At 42.0% G+C, this 21434-nt stretch overlaps 1 protein-coding gene across 1 annotated transcript in view; it reads left to right on the plus strand.

Annotated features, from left to right (window-relative positions):
- The window catches only part of hsf5 (heat shock transcription factor family member 5), a 104007-nt gene that overhangs the window by 52663 nt on the left and 29910 nt on the right, over window positions 1-21434 (plus strand). The window contains exon 3 of the mRNA XM_041196686.1: window positions 18520-18617. Coding sequence (XP_041052620.1) covers window positions 18520-18617 — 98 coding nt within the window. The remainder of the gene's footprint in view (window positions 1-18519; window positions 18618-21434) is intronic.

Genomic DNA, 21434 nt, shown 5'->3' on the forward strand with positions numbered 1-21434 from the left:
ATAGTCTACAACTATGAGGAAGGACCTGCCAGTGTAGACAAACAGGTCTACGGCCAGCCTTTCCCACTGTCTGTTAGGGAATTGCGTGGGGATGAGTGGCTCCCTTTGGTGTTGGCGGTGCAATGCACGAACCTGGCAATTTGCGACGGTCTCTTCTATAGCTTTGGAGGTGCCTGGCCACCAGACAGTGGATTGGGCCTGTGCTCTGCACTTTGAGATTCCCAGGTGACCCTGAAGAACATCCGCCTGCAGAGAAGCTGGAATGACCAGCCATTTGTCATAGACCAGGAGGTAATCTATGACTGTGAAGTGGGTCTGCTGTTCGAACCCTGTTGTGGCTGAACCACCGCTTGGTTTGTGATGAGGCCACCCATTTTGGCAGTAGGTGCAGATGCGGGCACATTCTTCATCATAGCTGTCCTTGGTGGATCTGTTGGAGCCTGCTCATGCTGGCCGGTAGGTTTCTGGTAGTGTCTGAAAGTAGGCCTCCAGCTTAGCGATGAAGACAACGTCGTGTTTGGTCAGAAGTCCTGCAATGACTCTTGTAAGTATATCTGCCATCGTTTGATTCTTTCCCTGAACATAAATGGTCTCATATGCAAATCTCTTGAGGCATGGGCGAAACCTCTGGATCCAAGAGGGCAACTTTGCAAACTACTTTGTGTTTAACAAGGAGACCAGTGGTTTATGATCTGTCTCGATTGTGATTTTGAGGCCGATGGTGTAGTTGGAGATTTTCTCACAGGCCAATATGACCGCCAGAGTTTCTTTTTCAATGGTGGCATGGCTGGATTCCGTGCCTGACAGTCCTATTGAAGTGTAGTAGATGGGGCATCAAGTGTTGTCCAATTGCTCCTGAGGGAGAACTGCCTTGAGGCCTGTGAATGAAGCATCGGTTGCTATGGTGGTGGGCAGGATCAAGTTGTATGGGCCAGAACGTCGGTGGAGAGAGCATCTTGATACAAGTGAACGCATGCTCTTGCTGGGAGTCCCAAAAACACACTTGGTCTTTCTTGAGCAGGTGTCATGATGATTCCGTGACTTGTGCCAAACGAGGAAAAAACTTCGCCAGCTGGTTTACCATCCCGAGGAGACGCTGGAGGTCGGGGACAGGGGGAGGGGTGGGGACGCCAATAATCGCCTTGGTTTTGGGTGCATCTGCTCTGATACCTTTGTTGCTGACAACGTCGCCCAGGAACAAGATGGAGGTTTTGGTAAACTCACATTTATCATTCAACGTCAGCCCTACCTCTTGCAAGAGCTCCAAAACTGTTTTGTGCCTTTCATCATGCTCTTCCACCATGGCTGCAAGAGCCATGACATCATCTATGTGGCAAATGATTCCCTGAAAGCCCTTCAGGATGTCTGATATTGGAATTTTTGTGGCACTGATGTAATCCCAAAGGGCAGATAGCTGAAGCAGAATCTGACAAATTGGGTAATAAATATGGTTAGGAGCCATGAGTCCTCACTGAGGGGGAGCTGCCAGAAACTGCTGTTAGCATCTAGTTGAGAAAATACTCTGCTAGCTGAAAGCTTGGTCAGGCTCTTGTCTACTGAGGACATGGATGGACATCCCTGGCTACGGCCTTGTTAGGCTGTGAGAGTTCTACGCAGAATGCGGAAAGGCCCCTTTGGTTTTCAAACCGGGACCATCCCCAAGCACCACGTGGCAGGTTGCTTGACTGGGGAAGTGACTCCAATGTTCACAATGTTGTCCATCTGTCACCGTACTTCCTCCATGAGGGGTTGAAGGACCTTTCATGGAGTGTGGAAGCACACTGTTTGACATCACTCCTGAGACTGTAGGCATTTTTCAGGCAGCCCAGTCCCATGAAGAGCTTCGGAAATTGCCATCTGTATTTGGAGCCAGGCACTTGCCAGTTGGTTTCACCAATCCATAGCAGGAGACTAAGCTCAATACAAGCCTTGTAGCTTAACAGAGAGTAGTCCCGATTGTGGACCACAAAGAATGTTGCTTGGATCATTTTGTTCTTGTACTGCAAAGCGGCCTGCAGGATACACGTTACTGGAAGACGGAGTCCTCCTGCTGCATGGAGCGGAGTGTCCATTGTTTGAAGTTTGAGATCTTTCAGCCATGGTTCCTTGTCTGACAGAACTGTCATGCTGGGTCCTGAATCTAATTTAAAATTTGTTAGGTGACCATTTACCAGGCTGTCAGCATTCCAAAATGAAGAACCGCAATTTTTGATCTCATCCAAGAAGCATGACTGTGTCTTCTGGGTTTTCGGTCTCAACTTTGTGGATTGCCTTTCAGCTATCTGTGCAGTGCTGGGGTTTTGACTTGCACAGTTTACTAAAGCATCCCTGTCAGTTGCAGAGGAAGCACTGGCTCGCAGGACATCGATCTTTCCTATGAGGGTGCTTCACACCACAGTGCTGGCAAGGTCATTCTGCTGGAATTGCTTTCTATGAATTGGATTGGCCTTGCATCTTTGTGACCTGATAAGCTGGACTGAGGGTTGGTTTCCACCCCATATTGTATTCTCCACCCTTAAGATGATCCTGTATTGTTCACGTAGCTCAGTCTAACTAATTTGCCACTCGGGTAAGATAGCCTCTAGCTTGCAGGTCTGCAGAAATTTTACTGAGATCGGGGGCAATGCTGCCCCATAAAAGTATTTCCCTCCAGGGACTCCAGTTTTGTGGCTGGTCTGGGCCATGGGTGAATCCCAGTGGAGCTGTAAGTGTGGAATTGTGATCCATTTTGAAGATTTTTAATCTTCTGGGTACAGCTTTAAGAAATTACAGGCTTCTAAAATAGCATTGCCATTCACTGCCAAACAAAGGGTCCAACAGTGATTGCTGGTTTTTGGTGGGCTTTCCAAACTGGCGGCAGCACGCTTCTGTCTGAAGAAGAAAGGTCCGCATTGACTGCATGGGTCTGTTGGCTGCCAACTTAATTTAATAAACGGTACAGCGTTGTGAGTCAGGATGCATAGAAAAGAACCGCAGACCTGCTGTTTAGGAAATCAGACGGTCACAAGGTACCCAAAGTAGACAAAGTTAATTATTAATTTTCTTCTTTTCCTTGTCGAACCCAAGAGCCATGTGTTGCAACTCAAGAGTCGGGAACCAGGATTAATAATGGATTTCTTTCAAACAGCACTTCTGACTGAATAAATGAAAAGGGGTTTCTCAGGACTGGCTGGCCTGGAATTTAAAAGAAGTTTATCTCACCCTTGCAAGCTCTGAGCTCCGCTTACTGTGGCTGGACTTCCAAGGGAGATTCAAGGGACTCTTATGCTGAAGTAAAACTTCTACCTTTTTGCTTCCAGTCTCCTCTCTCTCTGGAGCTATTTCTTTCTGGTGAATTTTTTCTGTGTCTGTAGCTTCAGTTGGGAGTTCGTTTCACTTCAGAATTCATTGAAAGCGTCCTTTTCCTTAGTTTTTAATTCTTGTGAGGATAAGGGTTTTTTATCTGGTCACTGCCATCATGAAGAATCTTGCTTTTTACACCATGAAGTAAGCTTCATAGTCTTGAGTATATTAACAGCAAGTCTTTATAAACAACTCATAACTATATGCATATATTCAGTAGAGGGTGCAGGTATGGAACTGACTATCCTAGGTCTTTTACATATGTCTCTCCATCTCCAAACTGGCTCTGGCTCTAGGTTATGTGCCTTCTTACAGCACTGTGTGGGTGATACTGTACTCAGGCCCACATTAACCCTGTATATACCAGACCCTACTACTTCAATAGTAAGGGCGTTCCAGGATTTTGACCCAGCGACGTTGAAGGAATGACGGTATAGTTCCAAGTTAGAATGGTGTGCGTCCTGGAGGGGAACTTGCAGGTGGTGTTCCCATCCATCTGCTGCCCTTGTCCTTCTAACTGGTAGAGGAGAGGGGTTTGGAATGTGCTGTTGAAGGAGCCTTGGTGATTGTTTCAGTGCATCTTGTAAATTGTACAGACTGCTGCTACTGTGTATCGGTGGTGAAGGGAATGAATGTTGAAGGTGGTGGATGGTGTCAATCAAGTGGGTTGCTTTGTACTGGATGTGTTGAGCTTCTTGAGTGTTGTTGAAGCTGCACTCATCCAGGAAAGTGTAGAGTTTCCCATAATACTCCTGATTTGTGCCTTGTAGATGTTGGACAGACTTTGGGGTGTCAGGAGGTAAAGTTACTCATCACAGAATTCCCAGCCTCTGTCCTGCACAGTATTTATATTACTGGTCCAGTTCAGTTTCTGGTCAATAATAATTCAGCAATGATAATGCCATTGAATATCATGAGGAGATGGTTGGATGCTCTCTTGTTGGGGATGGTCATTGTCTGGCACTAGTATGGCGCATATGTAACTTATCACTTATCAGCCCAAGCCTGAATGTTTTTCAGGTCTTGCTGCATATGGACATGGACTATTTCAGTATCTGAAGTATCATGAATATTGTGTAATCATCAGTGAACATCCCCGCTTCTGCCCTTATGATGGAGGGAAGGTCACTGATGTAGAAGCTGAAGATGATTGGGCCCAGGACATTAACCTGAGGAACTCCTGCAGGGATGTCCTGGGACTGAGATAATTGAGCTTCAACAACTACAACCATCTTCTTTTGTGCTGGGTATGACTCCAGCCAGTGGAGGGTTTTCCCCCTAATTCTCATTGACTCCAGTTTTGTGAGGGCTCATTGATGCCACATGTTTTCAGATACTGCCTTGACGTTTAGGGCAGTTTCACCTTATCCCTTGACTTCACCTCTTTTGTCCATGTTTGGACCAAGGTCAGGAGCTGAATGGCCCTGGTGGAACCCAAACTGAGGTCAGTGAGCAGGTTATTTCCAAGTGCCACTTGATAGCACCATCAAGGACTCCTTACATCACTTTGCTGATCATCCAGAGTAGACTGATGGGGCAGCAATTGTTAGTTTATTGTCCTGCTTTTTATGTATAGGACATATCTGGGCAATTTTCCACATTGTTGGGTAGATGCCAATACTGTAGCTGTACTAGAACAACTTGGCTAAGGGCACAGCTGGTTCTGGAGCACAAGTCTTCACCACTATTACCATAAAAGAAACATAGGGCAGAATTTTACGATGACAGGATTTTATGGTGCCGCACAAGACAATGGACTTCTGGATTGCTTGTCAGGGTGCCCCATATTGTGTTTGCCTGCTCCACACCGCACAATGAGTTTACAAAGAAGTGTGGAGATAGATGAAAAGGAGGACCTGGTATGCAACTCTTCCCCGCAGGAGGAGGGGGAGGAGGAAGAAGAGGAGGATGAATGGGGTGCTTCAGTGGAGCCCAGTGCCCAGACATTGGAGGAAGTCGGCAGAGGCTGTCCCAAACATGAGGAAGGCTACAGGAAACCTTCTCATCTATTCTTTTCCATAGTCATATTGCTCATTGAAGTTGGAAATGGGAAGCTCTTACGAGCAGCTGAACAGGAAAGCACAGGTCTGCAAGGCATGGAGAAATGAGTAGAGGACCTGCCTTTTGAGAGATCACCATTGCTACATTCAAGGAGGCGTATGAAATGTTCATTGTGCAGACTGGAAAGAACCAATGACAGAAATTAAGTGCTGTGGTGACTGGCGAAGCTTGGTCCCCGGTCATCCATGCAGCAGGTGCATTGTAGGAGGCTACAGAGTCTACTGATACGTTGTGCCTCCAAACAGGCTACTACACACTTCTGTAGTTTCCTGCAATGTAACCTTATGCATGAATGATCAGGGGGCCAAGCTTTGCCAGTCATCACAACCCTTAACTTCTTCATCATTGGTTCCTCCTAATACAATGTACCTTAGATAAATCCAAGAAATTTCTTAAACAAAAATAAAAATAGCCGGAAAAACTCAGCAGGTCTGACAGCATCTGCGGAGAGGAGGCTGAGTCAGTTCTGATAAAGAGTCATATGGATTCGAAACGTTAAGTGTATGAATCTCCGCAGATGCTGTCAGACCTGCTGAGTTTTTCCAGCTATTTTTATTTTTGTTTCAGATTTCCAGCATCTGCAGTATTTTGCTTTTATCCAAGAAATTGCTTGTTGGTGTGTGAATCTTGTGGGATGGATATGGCCTCCTATGAGTAACCCCACTCATCTGCTGTTTATCAATCATTACACTGGTTTTAAGGCTGTGGATCCTCTTCTTCCAATTATTATTTTAATACAAATGAAAATGGCAGTCATACACAATAAGAGATAAGAAACAACGCTCTGATCCATCCCACCTGTCTCATCCAATTGTGATCATTTATGCATCACAATATATATACTCTTCATTAAATCTAAAACCAAGTGACCTCCTGGGAGAAATGAAAAATTAGCTAAAAAAAAAGGCTCCATGATCATTCCCATCCTCAATGATGCCGGAGTCCACGAGGTGAGTTCTAAAGACAAGGCTGAGTCAGTTACAGCCATCTTCAACCAGACACACTGAACTCGCCTTCCTCATTAGGTCCCCAACATCACAGGAGGCAGTGTTCAGCCAATTAGGTTCATTCCATGTGATTCAAAAACAGCTGAGAGCTGCGGGGCCTGATAATATTCAGCAATATTGCTGAAGACTTGTGCTTGAAGAACTGGCTTCATCTCTAGCCAAACTGTTCCAATAAAGTGGCAACAATGATAGCTACCAAACAAAATGTAATATTATCCACTTATGTCCTATTTACAAGATGCAAGATAAATCTAATCCAGCCAATTACTGTCACATCAGCCCACACTCAGTGATGGAAGATGTCATCAACAGTGTCAAATGGCACTTACTCAACCAATAACCAGCTCATTGATGCTCAGTTTGGGCTCTGCCAGGACCACTTGGCTCCAGACCTTATTACAGCCTTGGTCCAAACATGTAAAAAGGAGCTGAATTCCAGAAGTGGGGTGAGAGTGACTTACCTTGAAATCAAGGTATCATCAAATGACCAAGAAGTTCTAGTAAAATTGAAGTCTATGGGAATCAAGAGGAAAACTTTTCACTGGTTGGAGTTGTACCTGGCACAAAGGAAGATAGTTGTTCTTGTTAGGGGCCAATTATCTGAAGGCAGCTTCCCAGGCCCAGCTATCTTCAGCTGCTTCATCAATCACCTTCCCTCCATTAGAAGATCAGAAGTAGGGATGACATAGTGTTCAACTCTATTTGCAATATATATAATGAAGCAGTCCATGCTCATATGCAGCAAGTCTTGAACAATATTCAGGCTTGGGTTTTTTTAATTAATTTACAGGATGTGGGCATCACTGGCTAAGCCAGCATTTATTACCCATCACTAATTGCCCTTGAGAAGGTGGTGGTGAGCTGCCTTCTTGAACTGCTGCAGTCCCTGCGGCATAGGTATATCCACAGTGTTGTTAGGGAGGGAGCTCCAGGATTTTGACCCAGCAACAGTGAAAGGAACAGCTATATGTTTCCAAGTCAGGATAGTGTGTGGCTTAGAGGGGAGCTTCCAGGTTGTGGTGTTCCCATATATCTGCTGCCCTTGATCTTCTAGATGGTAGTGGTTGTGGGTTTGAAAGATGCTGTTTAAGCAGTCTTGGTGAGTTCCTGCAGTGCATGTTGTAGGTGGTACACATGCTGCCACTGTTCGTCAGTGGTGGAGGGAGTGAACATAAGAACTAGGAGCAGGAGTAGGCTATTCAGCCCCTTGAGCCTGCCCTGACATTCATTACGATCATGGCTGATCTCATTTCGGCCTCAACTCCAATTTCCTGCTCTCTCCCCATAACCTTTCAACCCATTACTAATTAAAAATCTGTCTATCTCCTCTGTAAATTTATTGTGTCCCGGCATCCACTCTGAGGTAGTGAATTCCACAGATTCACGACCCTTTGAGAAAAGTAATTCCTCCTCATCTCTGATTTAAACGTACCACCCCTTAGTCTAATGGACATGAACTGCTTTGGTATCTGAGGTGTGGCGAATGATGCTGACCATTGTGCAATCATTAGCGAACTTCCCACCTTCTGAACTTATGATGAAAGGAAGATCATTGATGAAGCAGCTGAAGATGGTTGGGCCCAGGACACTACCCTGAGGAACTCCAGCAGTGATGTCCTGAAACTGAGATGATTAAACTAGAACAACCACAACCATCTTCCTTTGTGCTAGGTATGACTCCAACCAGCGGACAGTTTTCTCCCTGATTCCCATTGACCCCAGTTTTGCTAGAGCTCCGGGTCAAATGCTGCCGTGATGTCAAGGGTAGTCACTCTCACCTCACCTCTGGAGTTCAGCTCTTTTGCTCATGTTTGAAACTAGGCTGTAATGAAACCAGAAGCTGAGTAGAGAAGCTGGCAGACCCCCAACTGAATATCAATGAAGTTATTGATAAGCAAGTGCCGCTTGATAGTACTGTTAATGATCCCTTCCATCACTTTACTGATGATAGAGAGTAGACTGATGGGCCATAATTGACCGTGTTGGATTTGTCCTGCTTTTTGTGTACAGGACTTAACTGGCAATTTTCTACATTGTCGGGCAGATGTTTGTGTTGTAGCTGTACTGGAACAGCTTAACTAGGGACACAGCAAGTTCTGGAGCACAAGTCTTCACTACTTTGCCAGAATATTGTCAGGGCCCATAGCCTTTGCAATATCCAGTGCCTTCAGTCATTTCTTGATATCATGTGGAATGAATCGAATTGGCTAAAGATTGGCATCTGTGATGCTAGGGACCTCTGGAGGAGGTCGAGATGAATTATCCATTCAGCACTTCTGGCTGAAGATTGTTGTGAATGCTTCAGCCTTGTCTTTTGCACTGATGTGCTGGGCTCCTCCGTCATTGAGGATGGGGATATTTGTGGAGCCTCCTCCAGTGAGTTGTTTAATTGACCACCACCATTCACGACTCAATGTGGCAGGATTGCAGAGCTTGGATCTGATCTGTTGGTTGTGGAATTGCTTAGCTCTGTTTATAACTTGCTGCTTATGCTGTTTGACACTGGTATGAGACAGCAGTTTGGTAAAGCTGAGTTATTTTTAAAAATCCCAGAGGGAAACTTTAAACAACTGTCATAACCCATAATTTTAAGTGTTATATTTGAGGTGCAATTCTAAATTCAGGAGTCATACCATCAGTTCTCGCAGTTTTATATTAAGCTAAGTGGAATATTTTATTAAATTACGCAAGTTAAATATATACACATGGCTGCAAATTACTATGGGATCATAATTTTTAACAAATTCCCAACTAATCCCTATTAAGGCAACAGCAAGCCATAGACTTAACCAGACACCAGACAAAGCATTTTCACCTTACAAATTCAAAATGAGATTCTTTTGACTTTGTTTCCTGTAGAGACAGTTGGAGGCTTACAACTGCTTTTGATTTCACATTGCCTCTGCTCTACACACACAAAACTGCTGAAGTTATACCTAGTTCAGCCCATTGAATGTAAATTCTCATTGTATCACCAGCCTCTTTGAACTCCATCTTTTAACAATAGAACCCCTTTCATTGTACCAATCTTAACAGAAATATAAACATATTGCTTGGTAAAAGCTGGTAGTTTTCACCCCCATTCTTGAATGCTCTATTCAAAAAAATGCAAATTCACTATCTCTCTTACATATCAAAACTAGTACGCATCAAAGCACCCAGACTACCTGGCTTTAATTCAATTAAGACACACCCATAGACTAAACCTCTATTTTAAAGAAAAATATTTTCCAATAATATTATATACATTAATAGCTTCATGACACCCCCTCCCTATCAAAAAATGAACCATTATAATTCTAGAAGACAGCTTCATTTTAATAGCCCATCTCACACTATCTCCTATACTTATAAAAACAAAAAAACTGCGGATGCTGGAAATCCAAAACTTTTTGACTCAAGTTCTGTCGAAGGGTCATGAGGACTCGAAACGTCAACTCTTTTCTTCTCCGCCGATGCTGCCAGACCTGCTGAGTTTTTCCAGGTAATTCTGTTTTTGTTTTTGTTTTGTATCTCCTATACTTGTTACACTAGTACATCACCAGATGCATGTATTAACATAACAATATATTATATATATATATATATATATATACATACATACATACACACACACACACACAAGTCCTTAGTATCAACGGAAATCACTCCAGTTGTGTCTAGGTTGTTTTTTTATTAAAAATGTCCCATTTTCCTTTAAGCTTCAAACTCTTGATAACGCATCTGCGAACAAATTTTCTCCTCCAGCAATATGTATAATACATAGATTAAATGGTTGTAATAATAGACTCGATCTGAAAAGCCTTGTACATTTATTTCGAAATTTGACTAAAACTTTAAACGATTATGGTCTGTAAAACAATTGTTTCTGATGAATTGTTTGCAACATAAATTTCAAAATGCTGCAATGCTAATACCAAACTCAAAGGGCAGAATTTTCTGCCTGTTGGGCAGGCGGGCCCGACCCAGTCTCCGGTGGGCGGGGAGCCAATCCCCATTGGAGAAACAGGCTGCACCGCCATTTTACATGGGCGGGCCAATTAAGGCCCGCCCAGCATGACGTCTGGCGGGAAGCAATGTGCGCTTCCTGTGCGGGTGGGGGGTATTTCCCAAAAGCGAGATTGGGCTCATTCACACATGCGCACAAAAGAGCGCACATCTCCCTCAGGGAGATCGCTTCCACACTGAAAAAGATTAAAAATAGAAAAAAAAAATCCCTAACATGTCCCCCTCATGTGACAATGTCACATGAGATGGGACTTGTTCATAATTTACACTATAACTTTATTAAACATTTTAAAACCCTGCATGAAACCTCATCCCGCCGGTGGATGAGGTTTCATGTTTTTTCTATTTGCCGCTGGGGCTCCTGGCCTGCCCGCCAACTTTAAGATTGGATGGGCAGGACCTTTAATTGTTTAAATGATCCTGTCAATGGCCTCAATTGGCCATTCACAGGTCAACAGGCCTGCAGCTGATTTTGCTGTGCCCCCGCCTTCCTGAAAATTTAAATGGGGCGGGATGACATCGGGTCATGCGCCCGATGTCATCCCGTGTCATTTTACACATTGGTGAGCGTGCCCCGCCCCCTGCTCGCCAACGGCAAAATCCTGCCCAAAGTCTCTTTGTCGATCATTAAGTGTCTTCTCTGTTGTACATTCAACTTCCGTGAAAAATACCCTATCGGTTTTTCAATTCCAATGTCATCTTCTTGTAACAGTACAGCCCCAATGCCTCTATCACTTGAGTCAACGACAAACTTGAATTGCTTGGCATAATTGGGTACTGCCAACACTGGTGTCGTAGTTAATACAGTTTTCAAACTATCGAATGACTTCTGTCCAATGAAACTTCTTGTTCTTTTTTAATAGTTCAGTCAGTGGAGCAACCACTTGGCTAAAATTTGATACAAATTTCCACTAAAACCCACTCATGCCCAGAAATCTCAAAACTTCTTGTTTTGTTGTAGGCACTGGGAAATCCACGATAGCCTTGACTTTCTCATCTCTCAGAGCCACCTTACCATGTCCAATGGTATGGCCTAGATACGTAACTTGCGCTTTTGCAAATTTACTTTTAGCCAAGTTCATCAGCAAATTAGTTTCTTGTAGTCAAGTCAATAATTCTTCCAGATGCTGTAAATGCTCCTCCCACGTCTGACTGAAAAGAATTAGATCATCAATATAAATCGCACAATTGCTGAGACCTGCAATTACTTTGTTTGTCAATGTTCGAAATGTCAGAGGTGCATTCTTCATACCAAATGGCATGACTTTAAACCGATATCGTCCACTTGGCGTTACAAAAGCTGATATCTCCTTTGCTCTTTCCGGCAACGGTACCTGCCAATATCCTTTTAACAAGGCAAACTTTGTGATAAATTTCGATTGTCCCTGTCTTAATGCAATCCTCCAACCGCGGTATGGGATATGAATCCGCTTTTGTCACCGCATTCACCTTTCGATAGTCCACATACAGTCTTTGTGTTCCATCTGGTTTCAGTACTAGCACAATAGGTGAACTCCAGTTATTGCAACTAGACTCAATGATATCATTCTGAAGCATGAAATCAATTCCTTTTTATACCTGTGATAACTTTGCTAGATTTAACCTATAAGGCTGTTGCCTAATTGAAGATGACATTCCTATACACCCATCATGTAAAGCTAAATGTGTCTTTCCCAACTTATTTCCACAAATAGGTTTGTGTGACTGCAATAGCTTTTCCAAATCACTTTGCCACTTGCTTGGAAGGCAACTCAGTATTACATTTAAATTTTCAAGCACCCCCTCATTATCCAAAACAAAAACAGAACTACCTGGAAAAACTCAGCAGGTCTGGCAGCATCGGCGGAGAAGAAAAGAGTTGACGTTTCGAGTCCTCATGACCCTTCGACAGAACCTGTCGAAGGGTCATGAGGACTCGAAACGTCAACTGTTTTCTTCTCCGCTGATGCTGCCAGACCTGCTGAGTTTTTCCAGGTAATTCTGTTTTTGTTTTGGATTTCCAGCATCCGCAGTTTTTTTGTTTTTATCCCTCATTATCCAATTTGATTAGAGGAAATTCAATTTCAGAGTCCTGCACTTCTACCTCTTTCTCGTCATCCACCATCACTAATACCTAATTTTGTTCCTCTTCCCTGTCAAAGTACTTCTTAAGCATATGTACATGTCACGCCCTCTACTACTTTCTTCTATCTGGAGTATTTATTAAGTAATTTACTTCACTCAATTTCTTTTCAATCCTGTAAGGACCACTAAATCTTGCATTTAATGAATCACCTAATATTGGTAACAAAACTAGTATTTTCTCTCCAGAAACAAAACTATGAATTTTAGCCTTCTTACCTGATTTCACTTTCATCACTTGCTGTGATATCTTTAAATGTTCCCTAGCCAGCTCATATGGTCTGTTCCATCTTTCCCTGAAATTTGATACGTAATCCAGGACAGTAGTTTCTGAATTTTGACCCACCAGTTTCTCATGTATCAATTTCAGTGGTCCCCTTACCTTGTGACCATAAACTAGTTCAAAAAGGCTAAAACCAGTCAATGCATTAGGAGTGTCTCTAATAGCAAATAACAAAAATGGAATTCCTGTATCCCAATCCTGTGCATAACCATGACAGTATGCCCTTATCATAGTTTTTAAAGTTTGATGCCATTTTCCCAAAGCCCCTTGTAACTCCGGATGATAAGCTGTTGACTTAAACTGTTTTACCCCCAAACTGTTCATTATTTCCTTAAACAGTTGTGACATGAAATTTGACCCCTGATCTGTTTGCACTTCTTTAGGTAAACCATATCTTATTAAAGATTTAATTAACTCCTCCACAATCTTCTTAGTTATAATATTTCTTAAAGGTTTGCTACAGGACACCTGGTAGACACATCCATCATTGTCAATAAATACTGATTTCCATTTTTTGTCTTAGGGAGGGGTCCTACACAATCAATCATGACCTTGGTAAAAGGTTCTTCTAATGCTGGTATTTGGATTCAAGGCACCCGCTTAATCACTGCTTGTGGTTTTCCTGTTAGTTGACATATATAACAGGTTCTACAGAATTTGACTACATCCCTATGCAATCCTGGCCAAAAAATATACCTCTGTATCCTTTCCTGTGTTCTCCTAATTCCTAAATGTCCCCTCATTGGAATTTCATGAGCAATCTTCAGAATCTCATTTCTAAACTCTAATAGGATAACAATCTGATGCACCTCCCTCCAGCTTTCATTTGCTGAGACATGATCCGACCTCCATTTTCTCATCAGAACACCTTCTCAAAGATAATAACATACTGGAATACATTTTGCTTTGGTTTCTGAATAAGCTTTCTGATATAACTGTTTTAATTGCAAATCAGTTTTCTGTAACTCCACTAACCTCTTTGAGTTAAACATTTCAACTGAACTGTCCTGCATTTCTTCCTCCTGAACAATGTTATCAAATACAGTGGATTTCGCCATCTTCTTCTTGCCTTTGAACTGCCTGCTGATCTTGTTTATCTTGTTCTTCCCTATTGGCCTTTGATCTCATTATAACACAATCAGGAAACAATCCAGGATGTTCCTTCTGTAACACCTCTGTTGAAGACACTTCTACAGGCTGCTCCACTACCATAGGCATCACCCACTTTTGCAATCCAGCTATGTCATTACCCAGAATGAATTATACTCCTGCAATGGGCAATTTTTCCATCACTCCAACTATAACATCACCTGCTTTCCATTTGCTCTTTAAATTTGCCTTCCACAATGGAATAGATTTAGCATCTCCATGAACCCCGCTTATTATTATCTTCTATTGCAACATTCCTTCCGAACAACAAATATCACTATCCCGCAACATTAAGGATTGACTAGCTTCTGTGTCTCTTAAAATTTTAACACCTTTACCTACCCAACCCTGTACCCATGGAAAGATTTTCCCTTCACATACAAAATCTTTAATCATTTCTGCAACTTGCTTCTCAGAATTTTCTTGAGTAAACTGTGAACACATTCCTACTTCTTTACCTGTCACTAATTCTCCCTGTTTCACCTCTACACAAACCACTGATTTATCCTTTGCCTGTACCTCAAAATCCATAGTACTTTTACTTCCAGAACTTTTTGTACCCCAACAATTCCTACAGATTTTTTTTGCAATCTCCAACACACTGACTTTGTGTGCCCCACTTTATTACAATGAAAACACCTCAATTTTCAAATTTCACTTCTACCTGCAGCACCTTCCTTTTTGTTCTGAGAAAAACTTTTCTGGGAATTTCCAGCTACTCCTATTCCCTGACTACCTACCTTCCTTTCACCTTCCCACTTTTTATACAATTTGAAAGGATGACAGAAAAAAAGTTTAGCTCTATAAACTAACTCATAATCATTAGCTATCTTTGCTGCTTGTCTTACAGAATCAACCCCCAGTTCTTCCACATGAGTTCTCACTACCGAAGTGATTGAATCTTTAAATTCTTCCAAAAGAATTACTTCCCCAAAAGCTGCATAGGTTGTCTTATTTTTAGCGCCTGTATCCACCGGTCAAAATTACTTTGTTTTACTCTTTCAAACTCAATATAAGTTTGCCCTGGCTGTTTTCTCATATCCCTAAATTTCTGCCTATATGCTTCAGGAACCAATTCATATGCACTCAAAATAGCTTTCTTCACCACATCATAACTCACCGATATTTCTTCTGAAAGCAAAGCATATACCTTAAGCACCCTACCTAACAACTTAGACTGTAATAATAATGTCCAGTTTTCCTGTGGCCATTTCATCTGTTTAGCCAGCTTATCAAATGAAATAAAGAATGCTTCAATATCTTTTTCCTCAAACTTTGGAAGAGCTTGTACAAATTTAAATATATCCTCACTGGGTTCTATTCTACAGATAAATCCTTCCTCACCCACTGGCATCTCTTTTTTAACTGCCAACATTTTGAATTGGAATTCTGTCTCTTTCTCTTTCTTCCTTCTCCAACTTCACAATTTCTAATTCCGTTGCTTCTAATTCAAGCTTCTTCATTTGCAGCTGAAATCTCACTACCTCCAGCTGTGACTCACTAGTGTCAGGTTTCACTTCCAACTGTAGATGCTATGCTATATTTTTAACTATATCTGATTTCCCCAATTTTAACTTATCCGCCAACTCTGTTAACTTATTTTCTCCAAACCAATCAGAGTTATCTCATCTACTCCCAGATAAGTCTTAGCAATTGCCAAAGCCATCTTGCAGTCTCACCTCTACCAAAATATTTCACCAACTCTTGAATTCAAAATGCCTCTTGTGCCCGTAAGATTAAGATTCACCAATTCCCAACCAATCAAGGAATTAGAAATATAATTTAATCCTGGCAAGAGCCCTCAATTGTTATGAGGCAGTAGTTTGTAAAGCTGAGTTATTTAAAAAAAAGCCCAGAGGGAAACTTTAAACAATGGTCATAACCTATAATTTTAAATGTTATGTATGAGATGCAACTCTAAAGTCAGGAATCATACCACCAGTTCTTGAGAAGTTTTATATTAAGCTAACATTTTATTAATTTACACAAGTTAAAATATGTACACATGGCTACAAATTACCAAACTAATCTCCATTAAGGCAACAACAAGCCATAGACTTAACCAGACACCAGACAAAGCATTTTCACCTTATGAATTCAAAATGAGGTTCTTTTCACTGTGGAGACAGTTGGAGGCTTATAGCTGCTTTTGATCTCACATTGTCTCTGCTCCTCACATGCAAAATTGCTGAAGTTATACCTAGCACAGCCCATTGCATGTAAATTCTTATTTTAACACTAGCCTCTTTGAACTCCATCTTTTAACAATAAAGCCCCTTTCATAGTACCAATTTTACTAGTAACATAAACATATTGTGTGGTATCTGCTAGCTAGGTGGTAGTTTTCATCCCCCTTTTTGAATGCTCTATTCAAAAAAATGTAAATACACTATCTCTCTTACATATCACAGAATCACACAGAATCAGAATCACAGAGTGCAGAAGAGACCCTTTGGCCCATCAAGTCTGCACTGACATGTGAGAAACACCTGACCTACCTAACTAATCCCATTTACCAGCACTTGGCCCATAGCCAAATAGTACAAAACTAGTACACATCAAAGCACCCAGACTAGCTGGCTTTAATCCAATTAAGACACTCCCACAGACTAAACCTCTATTTTAAAAGAAAAATATTTTCCAATAATATATACATTAATAGCATCATGAAAGGCACACAATAGTCCTGTGTTGTAACTTCACCAGGTTGACACCTCATTTTTAGGCATGACTAGTGCTGCTCCTGGCATGCCCTCCTGCAGTCTTCATTGAACCAGGGTTGATCTACCTGGCTTGGTGGTAATGGTAGAGTGGGGGATATGCCAGGCCATGAGGTTACAGATTGTGGTTGAGTACAATTCTGCTGCTTCTGACGGCCCACAGTGCCTCATGGTTGCCCAGTCTTGAGTTGCTAGATCTGTTCGAAATCTATCCCATTTAGCATGGTGGTAATGCCAGGCCATATGATTGAGAGTATCCTCAATGTGAACACGGGACTTTGTCTCCACAAGTACTCTGCGGTTCATAAGTGGTAATTAATATTTGTGCTACAGGAGTGCCAGGCAATGACTATCTCAAATGAGGGAGAATCAAGCCACCTTTCCTTGACATTCAATGACATCACCATCATCAAATTCTCTTACTATCAATATTCTGGTGGGGTCACATTGACCAGAACATAACTAGATCAGTCACTTAAATACTGTAGTTAGAAGAACAGATCAGAGGCTGGGCATTCTGTGCTGAGTGACTCACCTGACTCCCCAGTTTCTTTCTGCCATCTACAAGGCACGGATTAGAATTTTGATGGAATACAACACCACTTGCTTTGAGGAATTACATCTCTAACAACAGTCAAAAAGCTCAACACCGTCCAAGACAAAGCATTGTCATCCCATACACCACCTTAAATATTCATTTCCTTCACCACCACTGTATCTATAGAATGTACCACCTACAAGATGCAATACAGCAACTCCCCAAGGTTTCTTCAACACCATCTCCCAAATTCACAAGCTAACTTAGAAGGACACGAACAGCAGGCACATGTGAACGCCACCAACTCCAAGTTTCCCTTCAAGTCATACACCATCCTAACGCGGAAATATATTACTGTTCCTTCAGTGTCACTGGGTCAAAATTCTGGAGCCCCCTATATAACAGTACTGCATCAATATCTTCACCATATAGACTGCATCAGTTTAAGGAGGCAGCTCACCACCAGCTCTCAAGAGCAAATTTGGATCGGCACCCACATCCTAAGATGTGAATGAAAGAAAACATTTTCAGCAAAATTCTAACACGGCGTGACAGGGTAGTTGTAGATAGATTATTTCCCATGGCTGTTGAGTCTAGAACCAGAGAAGACAGTCTCAGACAAAGGGGTAGGCCATTTAAGAATGAGATGAGGAAGAACTCTTTCAATCAAAAGGTGGTGAATCTTTGCAATTCTCTACCCCAGACGGCTGTGGAAGCTCAATCATTGAGCTTGTTCAAGGCCAAAGTAATGACATGAAAGGATATGGGGAGAGTATGGGAAAATGGCATTGAGGTAGATGATCAGCCATGATCTAACTGAATGGAAGAGCAGACTCGTTGGGCCCAATGGTCTACTGCTCCTTTGTTCCTATGATGTATAGCAGCATATAGTGCATACTTCTTTTATAGTGACAGGGTTGCTGTGTATAATCATATATGTTATAACTCGGTGACCTCTCCCAACAGGATGCCAATTTCTAATTCTTTGCTGTCACAGACAAATTCTTCAGGTATTTTCCTGACGTTCTGATCTGGTTTACTCATATTCTGGATGTGTTCAATTTGAGAAAATCCCTATATGTACATGTGAAAATTAGCATGTTGATGCAATGTATTTCTCAGTGTATTTTAAATTGTTTGCCAATTTCCTTGCAAATCCACACTTTTTTTGCTATAAGCTGTAAAAATAATCTAAATCTTTTTAGTTTCACCTGATAATAATAAACCTTTATGAGAGCTGTCACATTACATTTTTACAGCATTTTACTGAACAGGGTTTTGTTTTTCTAGCTGTCTTGCAATGCTGCCCTCCTAACTCCCACCTGGATCCAATGACAGGTTGTCCTAACACAAACACTTCTTCTTATCCTAACTACAGCTATTATCAGGTGCGTTTACTGAGTGAAAATTCTGTAGTTTATGAAGTATTAGCTCAGAAATGTCTGTAAATGATATAACATAAATGATAAATGCACTTTTCTCATTCTACTATTGTAACAGTGATTAAGTATTTCTTTTAAATTGATTAATGCTTCCATTCAAATGATTGGGAGAGGGATTTGATTCTTGTTAAACATTAACATATTTATGGAGTTACGGATCTACTAATTTATGGAATTCTCCAAATCTTGTCAGGGCACAGTTTCACAATATAACATAATGTCATACTTTTCCTAGCTAAAACATGTACTGACTTTCCTGTAGGGTATAAAATGGGATTAGACAGTTACTTTGAACAGTAGATCACTGATGTGAATACAGAACTATTTGCAATAAAATTCTTTTTCCATCTCCATCATTTTAGTTGGTGGACAGTAGTTATGTTTGTTTATCAGCCATGTTTTGTTTGACTGTTCAGCTGCACTGTTTTGCCAATATCAATAAAATTATTAATTGGTTGTGGCAAATTATCACTGCTTCTGTTTTGTTAGATACGCTTACTTATTTACAACTGAATGTTTAAAAGAACTCGGCCCTTCAGATCTTTTTTTCCTGTCATGCTGTGCCTCTCTGACACTTGATTCCTCCAGCTGATACCAGTTACAAGATAAAGATTCCATTACCCAGCTCCAGCACAACAATCTTCTAATCCTTATTAGGCAGTCCCTCAGGATCAAAAATGACTTACTTCTACTTGGTTTCTGAGATAGCTGATGAGTCCAATGTATGATCTCCATTCTCTGCTACTTGCCAGCGCAGGTGGTGCTTAAAACATCAGGTGGAAAGGTTGATTTGATCTTTTAACCCACCTAAGAGGGCTGATGAGGCCTTGGTCTGACATCTTTCCTGAAATATTATGGTTAATCCAGCGCCAGAGAATAACTGACACTGACCTCTGCTATCATTGAAATGTCTTCTTTTTGCACATATTGGCACTTGAATTTGATGTTGAAAATCGTTGATTTTTTTAATGAAGTGAATAGGTTGAAGTGCCGTAGCTAATGAACATGTCTGTCATTTGTTATAGGATTCTTTATTAGAATAATTTACTTCTGAGGTCAGCAGCATAGGCTCTAAGACAGTAAACAGAATGAGGCACTTCTATAGAACAAGGAAGGAAGAATAGTTGGATATGTCATGCTGCATCAGGGAAGGAGGCAGATGGGATGGGAGATGAGGTTAGGGTGAAGGTGAAGAGGGTAGGATAGGGGAGGGAGAATGGGATATGAGAGCGGGATGAAGAAATAGAGGTGAGGGCTCCTATTAATGCATGGTGGGGTGAGGGGGAAGCTGAAGAAAAAACATTTACCAGTCATTGAGCAGGGGGAAGGATTCTTTTGGTGCTTTATATGGCAAGACTCATTGTGGAGCGTCCACGATGCTGAGCAAGTCATGGATAGCACGTTTAGTGAGGTGGTCACATTGCAGGTGAATATTACACAGGCAGAAAGGGAATGGGTGACCATTAGGAACAGTAAAAGACTCAGGAAGGTAGTGCAGGAGTCCCCTGTGGTCATCCCCCTCTCTAACAGATATACCACTTTGGATACTGTTGGGGGGGATGGCCTCTCAGGGGAAAGCAGCAACAGCCAAGTTCACGACACTGTGGTTGGCTCTGCTGCTCAGAGGGGCGGGAGGAAAACAAGTGGTAGGGCTATAGTGGATAGGGGATTCAATAGTTCAGGGACAGACAGACGCTTCTGTAGCCGCAAACATGAATCAAGGATGGTATGTTGCCTCCCTGGTGCCAGGGTCCAGGATGTCATGGAGAGGCTTCAGAACATTCTGGAGAGGGAAGGTAAGCAGCCAGTAGTCGTGGTACTCATTGGTATGAACGACATAGGTAAACTAAGGGATGAGAACCTGCAGGCTCAGTACAGGAAGTTAAGAGATAAATTAAAATGCAGGACCTCAAATGTAGTAATCTCAGGATTACTCCCAGTTCCACATGCTAGCGAGAGCAGGAATAAGAGGATAGACCATATGAACACGTGGCTGGAGAGATGGTGTAGCTGGGAGGGATTCAGATTCTTGAGGCACTGAGACCGGTTCTGGGGAAGGTGGGACCTGTACAAATCGGACAGGCTGCATCCAGGCAGAGCTGGGACCAGTGTCCTTGCGGGGGCTTTTCCTAGTTCTGTTGGGGTGTATTTAAACTAGTGTGGCAGGGGGATGGGATCCCAGGAGTAGGATCAGATAGGTCAGATTCAGATCAGAAAAATGGAAGTAGAACATTAGCTAGGGTTGTTGTGATAGACATGGAGTTACAGGGGAAGCAAAGTTTACAAAGTGTCCAGCAAGGGAAATTGATGGGGTTAAACTGTTTATACTTCAATGCAAGGAGTATTACAAACAAGTTAGATGAGTTAAGGCACAGGTAGACACATGGCAGCAGGATGTCATTGCTATAACGGAGACCTGGATAAAGGAGGGACAAACTGGCAGCTTACTATCCCTGGTTACAGAGTCTTCAGACACGATAGAGTAGGAGATAAAAAAGGAAGGGGGGTAGCACTAATGGTTAAAGACTCAATTCCAGTTATGAGAAGGGATGATATATTAAATGGGTCAACAAACGAGGCTTTATGGATTGAGCTTAGAAATAAAAAAGGGGCAGTCACGCTACTGGGAGTATACTACAGACCCCCAAATAGTGAAAGGGAGATAGAAGAACAAATATGTAGGCAAATTTCTGCTTGTAAGAACACGAAGGCAATAATAGTAGGAGACTTCAACTATCCTAATATCAGCTGGGATTCAAACAA

The sequence above is a fragment of the Carcharodon carcharias genome, chromosome 10 (assembly GCF_017639515.1).
Source record: "Carcharodon carcharias isolate sCarCar2 chromosome 10, sCarCar2.pri, whole genome shotgun sequence".
In the NCBI taxonomy this organism is placed as follows: domain Eukaryota; kingdom Metazoa; phylum Chordata; class Chondrichthyes; order Lamniformes; family Lamnidae; genus Carcharodon; species Carcharodon carcharias.